The sequence below is a fragment of the Somniosus microcephalus genome, unplaced genomic scaffold (genome assembly GCF_052327205.1).
Source record: "Somniosus microcephalus isolate GS21.2 unplaced genomic scaffold, FLI_Smic_1.0 unresolved_chr9, whole genome shotgun sequence".
In the NCBI taxonomy this organism is placed as follows: Eukaryota; Metazoa; Chordata; class Chondrichthyes; order Squaliformes; family Somniosidae; genus Somniosus; species Somniosus microcephalus.
The window spans coordinates 41,828,968-41,837,240 of record NW_028225187.1 but is presented as its reverse complement, the minus strand read 5'-3'; the positions used below and the strand labels follow the sequence as shown (position 1 = coordinate 41,837,240).

The following is an 8,273-nucleotide window of genomic DNA, read 5'->3' as shown; positions in this document are numbered from 1 at the left end:
AGTCGGGGGTTAGGTTAGCGAACAGGGAAGGTGGCGGGACCTTGAGGGTGGATAGGCTGCAGTTGTTACGCGGTGGGCGGTTTAACATCCGCTGGTAGTCGACTGTGAGTGGGGGGAGGGGGTCCACCGTATGCTAGGGCGACACTTTGGAGGTGGGATTGGAAGTCCAGCCCTTTTAGGACGGCAGCGCAGAGCTGGGGGAGGACGAGGAGTTTAAAGTTTTTATACTCCGTACCCTTAACCGACAGGGTCACAACACAGTAGCCGCTGATGTCCGTGGCGTGGGACCTTGATGCCATCGAGATTCGGTTGCACGTTGGCAGGACGGGGAGGGAGTAGTGGCTCACCGTGTCTGGGTGGATGAAGCTCTCCGTGCTTCCGCTGTCGAACAGGCAGGTCGTGGCGTGGCCGTTTACTTTGATGTCCATCATCGACTTGGACAGGTGATGCGGGCGGGCTTGATCCAGAGTGACGGAGGCTAGTGTGTAGCTGAGCGAGTCGTTGTCGTCTGCGGGTGAGGCGGTCGTCGGGTCTGGAGGCACGGCGGCAGTCGAGCGTGGTGGGTAAAATGGCGTCTCCCACGAGGTTGGACAAAATGGCTGCCCCCATAACTCACATGAGGCACTATTGGGGTCGGTTGCCTTGATCAAAGATGGCCGCCCCATGACTCACGTGTGGGGATGCTGGCCTCTGTTGCCTTGAAGGAAGATGGCCGCCCCCACAGTTCGCATGAGGCACTGCTGGCCTCTGAAGATCCACTTCTGCAGGCCTTAGCAAGGTGGCCTTTCTTCCTGTAGGTTGAGCAGGTGGAGTTCCTAGCTGGGCAGCGCGACCTCGGGTATTTCTCCTGGCCGCAAAAAAAGCAGCCGCGGGGGTCCGATGTCGGAGCCAGTACCGGGGGTGGCGGTCCCGATCGGGTCCGGGACGCCGACGCTGAGGTAGGTCCCGGGGGCGGCGCGGTGAAGGGTATTGCGGTAGGGGTCGGGCCCGAGTCCCAGGGTCGCGAACAGTACCTGGAGAACGCCTCCTGGTCCCGATGGGCCACCTCCAGGGAGAGAGCGAGGGCTGCAGCTTTGTCCAGGTCGAGGTCCTTTGCTTCCAGTAATCACTGCCGTGAGTAGTCGGACCGTAGGCATCGCGGACGTTGTCTTCCGTATTTTCTGCCGCCGTTACTGCTTTAAAGTTACAGTCTCTGCCGAGTGCTTGCAGCACCCGTAAAAGTTCCTCCATCGGCTCCCCTGGCAGTTGCGGGCGGGACCTTAGGAGGTGCCTGGTATACATGGGGTTTATCGGGGTTTGGTACTGTCTTTTCAGCCGGTTGATGGCGTCCTCGTATGTTTTAAGGTCCCGGATGAGCGCAAATACTCTAGGGCTCAGTTGGGCGTTCAGAACTCTTAGCTTGGATCTCTGAGGCACGTTGGACTCTTCCAGGTAGGCTTCAAAGCAGCCCAGCCAGTGATCGAAGTCGAGGGCTGCATTCGCTGCCCGTGGATTTAGATCCAGGTACGGTGGTCTGAGGGCTCGCAGCCAAGCCGGCTGTTGTGATTGTTGCGGCTCGGCGTCTGAAGGCTGCTGTGGCTGTTGTGGCGGGGCGTCTGGATGAGACATCTTAAAATTTAGATGACCCATGAGGGTGGGCTCTGTTATTTAGTCAATAAAATTGATATACTATCAATTCGTCCAATGAAAAGCGACGAGTTAGGAAAGTAACTCTAGGTTTTTATTGACTAAATAACAGAGCCCACCCTCATGGGTGATCGGATCCAGCAAGGAGGAGTACCAGCCAGTCGACTACCTTTATACCTGGGCAGGTAGGTGGAGCTATGGGCGGAGTCAGTGATGGTCAGCCCAGGTATAACAGTGTGACAAGAGGCGACCTCGTATAGTGATACACTATAGTTATCACTGTTGTAACGATAGTGAATGATAAAAGTGGTTTACCACAGACTTGTCATCCCTGGAATCAGAATCCGATACCGAGAGACCCGCCAGACATAAACCGACACCCCGGCAGTTGCCGGTGAGACAAATGCCTAACCCTGCCTTTAACGCGAATACTCCAGTGGCTGCCGATAACACCCGGACCATAGGTATCTTCTACCCCTGGAAACCTAATGAGATAATGGCTATCTTAACTGGGATGCCAGATAGGAAGAAATCCCCCACCTTGTTTGTAGAATTCCTCCGGACTACTATACTCGTTTATAATGCTGAATCAAGAGACTTATGGGCGTTAGTACAGCAGATCTTGACTCCCGCCGAACATGCAAGGTTTTTGGTTAACCTAGGCTTTGCGGACCATGCCACATTAGAGGCTCAAAACGCACAGGGTGCTGCTCGTGAACGCGCCATACTCACTGCTTTAACCACCACCCTGCAGAAACCCATTGATATATCCAAGGTGTTGGATACTAAATCACGAAAGGGCGAGGGAGCAGAGGAATTCCTAGAGAGATTCTCTGAGGTATCTCGGAGTCAGTCAGGAGATGCTAATTACCAGAACGGAGCAAACTCGCCACAATACTGTGCTATTCTGATAAATTGTCTACCAACCTCGGTGTCTGAAGCAATTAAGACTAACAATATGGACTGGTCAGAGAATAGTCCCAGCCAGATGGCCAGGGCAGTGAAATATTATTGGAAAGAGAGTAAGAGTCAGGAGAGTCAGCCCCAGGTCAAAGTCCAGACTGAGTATGTGATTGAAAAAGGAAGAGCCAAAGCCCACCCAAGATGTGATAGGATATCAGACGGAGCCCCAGTACTGCGTCCCAGGGTAGGTTGATAGACAAGGGTACAGATATATCAGCCATCCCGACGGACCGACCGTCCCTAATTATGGCCCACCCTACGCTCCCCCGAGACAAAATTTCGGCGAAAGAGGAGGGAGGCAAGCAGGGTCAGATGCCTGTTTTAACTGTGGTCAGCAAGGCCACTGGAGCAGGGAATGTCCCTCCCGAAGACAAGGAAGAGGGGGCCATGTGCAAGGACAACGGGGAGGTTGGCAGGGGAATCGGGGACGAGGGAGATATACAGACTTCTCCCAGAATAATCCGTTTCCCCAGTACTGACTAGCCAACCTCGTGGTGAACGGGTTCCAGTCGGACAAGGAGCCTGTTCTATCACTACTGATTGGAGGGAACTGGCATAGGTTTCTGGTAGACACCGGAGCAGCTATGTCATCCGTCCGATCGGAGCTCGATCTCCCTAAATCGGGGAGACACAAAGCCTGTCTGGATTCCAAGGACAAGTGTGCCAGTACCCGATATCCGAACCAGTTGAAGTAGCATTTAGAAATGAGTCTGTAAAACATCAATTTGTGATCACAAATGGGCTGGATTGCAATCTCCTGGCCAGAGACCGGTTATGTGCATTTCAATTAAGACTTGAGTGTGGGAACGAAGGAATAACTGTAAAACCATGGGCCCCTAAAAGACAATGTTACGTCTCCATCACCCCACAATGGTGGACTCTGGACTTAAAGGATGAACCCCCATCTCATGTAACCCTAGCTTATGATCGAAGTGGAAAAGATAAGGAATTGGAGAATTTTTACCAAGCTTATGGAGGGACTGAGTGGGATGTTGTTCTCCGAGCCATAGTTACGGGATTGGAGGGGAAAGCAGAATATGTTGAGGTTCCCTCAGAATTGTGGAAGCAACCCCTAACTGTAGCCCCACACATCACCCGGGAAGTGAACTCCCCCTACCGTGCGAGGCAGTTGAACAAGCTAACCCAGATGACCGGCAGGAGCAGGCCCTGTCAGGCGGTCAAACTATCCTGTTCTACCAAGAACCAAAGGCAGCCTTGAAACAGTTGCACCACCACGTTGGGAATGAGGTACCGGAATACGTCAATCCGCAAGTGTGGGCAGAAGACCCCACACAGGTAGGATGCGTTAAAATAACTCCCATCCAATTCGCCCTACAGGAAAATGTTGTACTACCCTCCGTACGACAGTATCCGCTGAAACACCAAGCGATACCCAGCATTGATAAACTGATCGCGGGACTACTGAAACAAGGAATCCTGATTAAATGCCAGTCCCCGTGCAACACGCCCATACTTGCAGTTCCAAAATCAGGAAAGCCAAACCAGTACAGATTAGTACAGGACTTACGATCTATCAATGCTATTGTACAACCGCTTCATGCACTAGTACCTAATCCAGCTCACATTCTGGCCCAGGTCCCTGCACAAGCGAAAATCTTTGCAGTAGTCGATCTACAACACGCCGCCTTCGCCTTGCCACTGGAACCGGCAAGCCAGTACCTCTTTGCCTTTACTTATAATGGACAACAGTATACGTGGACCCGACTGCCGCAAGGTTTTGTAAACTCTCCGACATTATTCTCTAGGTGCCTACAAGGACAGTTGCAGACTTTGACCTTGAAACATGGTTCTGCTCTAGTCCAATACGTGGATGATTTGCTAATAGCTAGCCCTGACGAACAAAGTAACCGGGAAGACACCGCCCAGTTGCTTAATCACCTATTCTCACTAGGGTACGTAGTCTCTCGATCAAAGGTACTAGTGGCTCAACAGAAAGTTAAGTTTCTCGGCTTCATGCTCTCAGCAACCGAGCGGAGCCTAGAGAGAAGCAGGATTGAGCCAATCTGTCAGTTCCCCGTACCCCGTAGTGCAAAACAAGTGAGACAATGGATGGGGATGGTAAACTACTGTAGACAATGGATACCCAACATCGCTCTAGAAACCAAACGACTAACACCATACACCAGTATGGAGGGCGAGTTTCAACTAGATCCTGTCGCCTTTAGAGCGCTTGAAAACCTAAAGGGAGCATTGTCACAAGCACCAGCGCTGGGGAGACCCCTGTATGACAGGCCCTTCCAGCTATACTGCACTATCCTCACTGTTTGACTGCTGCCCTAACTCAAAAACATGGGGACAAGCATAGGCCGGTGGCTTACTACTCCTCGAAGTTAGATCCGGTAGCGCTAGGGCATCCCGTATGCACCCAGATTCTGACCGCCATCTATAATAGCCTACAATCGGCTGCCAATCTAACTTTGCAACAAGATATTACAGTATACAGTTCGCACTCGGTAACTGCACTATTAGGCCAATTACAAACTCAGCACCTCACTATGGCCCGACAAAATAAGTACGAGATATACCTGTTGAATAATCCTAAACTGCAATTTAAGCATTGTACTACTATCAACCCAGCATGTTTTCTCACAGAACCACCCCTCGAACAAACAGACCCAGGACATGATTGTCTATTTTTAATCAAGGACGATACCTCCGTCAGGGATGATCTATCTGATGCCCCAATGCAGAGTCCTGACACAACCATGTATGTAGATGGAAGTGCGTCCGTCAGTCCCCTTGGGAAAAGACTTTCTGGATATGCAATCGTAGATCAGGACGGTATCACTTTGGAGTCTGCCGCCTTTGAGTTTCCGTATTCCGCCCAACAAGCAGAACTGTTCGCATTAATACGAGCTTGTATCTTAGGAAAGGACGGTTAACGTTTATACAGACTCGAGATATGCCTTCGGAGTGGTTCATGATTTCAGACAATTATGGTAAAACAGAGGGTTCCTAACCTCTGCAGGAACACAGATATCCCATCAGAAATTAGTATCTGACTTACTACAAGCCCTCATGCTACCAAAACAGATCTCCGTGATAAAGTGCTCCGCACACACAGCAGGACAAAGCCCAGTAGATATAGGGAATAGATCCGCTGACCAGGAAGCTAAGGAAGCGTCCCAGGAACAACGAGTGGTTGTGCCTAGAATGCTGAGCCAGACTAAAAGCTCAAATAAAAGCAAGTCTCCCTCGGAAAAGCCAATGCCAACCATCCAAGACGTCATTAAGTTACAGGAGGATGCTCCTGACTGCGATAAGGGACTGTGGAAACAGCTCGGTTGTACATATGATTGTGTGTCTAAACTATGGGTCACCCCTGCCGAGCAAACTTGTATGTCAGATGAGCTAGCATTATGGGTTATTGAATGTATACACTTTGCAACTCATTGTGGTGCCAGAGCAACTAGTGACACGTTATTAGCTACATGGTGGCATCCTAGATTACAATCTCTGGCACAAGGTATTAGCAGTTGCTGCCTCATTTGTCAGCCCCATAACCCGGGAAAAGGCATACCTTGTGAAATGGGTAAGACGCCGATAACCACGGCTCCTTTTGAGACCCTCCAGATGGACTACATTGAGTTAGAAAGGTGTCAGTGTTATAAATATGTACTGGTTATTGTTGATGTATTTAGTAAGTGGATTGAGGCCTACCCGACTACGGATAACAAAGCCTCCACTGTTGTAAAAGTTTTAATGAGAGAAATTATTCCCAGGTACGGAATTCCAAACCGACAACGGCCCTCACTTCGTGGGTCAGGTAACCAAGGAATTCTGCACTCAAATGGGCATCCAACAGCAGCTACATTGTGCCTACAGGCCACAGGCCGCCGGACTGGTCGAACGGGCTAATCAGACCTTGAAAAATAAACTTGCCAAATTACAGGCTGAGACGGGAACTACCTGGCTCAAATTACTCCCTGTGGCCTTGTTCCAAATACGTACTACCCCGGCTGGTGCAGCAAGGTTAAGCCCTGCTGAAATCATATATGGCAGACCTCTCAAAACCCTGTGGAACCAGGAAGTCCCAAAGACTGTCCACTTTCACCACATGACGGCAGAAATGACTAACTAACTATATTTTGTCGTTAACCAGGGCATTGAGAAGTCTGCACTCCCGGGTACGCGCTGCTTACGTCGACCTCCCTCCTATAGTCAGTCCATCCAAAATCGAGCCTGGAGCGTATGTATTGATCAAGAATTGGACGCGAAAAGGATTGGAACCTCGTTGCGAAGGACCCTATCAAGTCCTACTCACCACCCCAACTGCTGCCAAAGTAGAGGGAAACAGTGCTTGGGTTCACCTCCTCCACTGTAAAATTGTCAGTAATGCTATGCCTAAAACTTAAAGAATGCTAACCTCTCTTGCTTCCAAGAAATCTCTCCTTAAACAGACGTGCCGCGCCGACCAGCCATGCAGACGCCACTGTGGATCCTCTCCATCAGTGTCCTGCTCACTCCTGGAATAACTGAACAGCCCAGAAGGAGAACATGCCGGCGGAACCAACCCAAGCGGGTACACCATCTATGCCAAGGAGACGTGCTTCGGTGCAATGATGATAACCCAGGCGGGTTTGGGAAATGGAACGTGATCAACTTGGGACACCTACATTGTGCTTATTAGACAGCCCCACCGCTCGCTAGTGCTGAGAAACAAACACAGGAACATTGCCATGCTATTGGACCGAGTGCAAATTTGATTACGTTTTTCGACGCCAGGTGACCAAGTCTGTTACTGCAGGGCCATGCAGTAGAACTACCGATACCAAAGGACAAAGTCGTTATCTGAAGTTCAATCAGGAAAGGAAGAGAAATGGGCTGCCCCCTATGAGCAGCTTCGACTATTTCAGGGTAGAAGGTACCCTCACAGAGACGAAAATGAGATCTCCAACACACTTTCCCTGAAGAAACCCCGACGGGCAACCTGTTCCTCCAGACTCACGCAGCCCTATACTCACCAGAGTCAATTGTTTGTTATCCACCCCTGATATCTGTTGAGGGGGTGTTTGCCCCAACCCCGGTTATTGTGCCACTGGACTTTCTTTTAGATACTCACCTCCCCCCTCCCACAACCAATATAACATTACCCTATACCTTAACCCCGCCCGCCAATTACCTGAAACTAAGCAGGAACCCTGGTGGTTACGAGAATTGTTGGAATGGGACGGGCTATGGTTGTAGGTCAGCATGGGTTAAACATAACTACACCTGCTTGGTGACACGTTGCCTCCACCATCGGTGTACGATAGGCCCTGACACCAGTAGCTGCACATGTGAGCAATCTGTATGTGTATCGATAACCGAAGGAGTACAAGTTTTATGTGGAGAAGGGGATGGGACAACTCTGAAGGTAGGGGGGGAAACCTTTATGCTAGTAAAAATAGCTAATACCCGGCCTGCTGATACTGATCCGAGGTTTTGACTATTTCCTTCCCCCGAGCCATTTAAGCACAAGGCAGAAACACATATCCGTGATATATACCAAACCAGGCTACTTTTTCTTGGGCCAAGGAAAAGCCACTAATTTCATGGTAATAGATACCGACCCCCGGACTGTAGCCATCGCTACCTTAACCCCTACCACAGTACCTTGCCCCTCCCAATGGACATCCCACCGAAGAATAGTAGCCAGGGCAGCCTCGAAAGAGTTTTGCTCC

At 50.4% G+C, this 8,273-nt stretch overlaps 1 protein-coding gene across 1 annotated transcript; it reads left to right on the top strand.

The window, feature by feature from the left end:
- The first annotated feature begins 5,754 nt into the window (after positions 1-5,754).
- Positions 5,755-6,838, top strand: LOC147085117 (protein NYNRIN-like). Its single transcript, XM_085979307.1, has one exon. The coding sequence runs from the start codon at positions 5,764-5,766 to the stop codon at positions 6,466-6,468; it is 705 nt and encodes a 234-aa protein (XP_085835433.1). The 5' UTR covers positions 5,755-5,763; the 3' UTR covers positions 6,469-6,838.
- Positions 6,839-8,273: the final 1,435 nt, after the last annotated feature.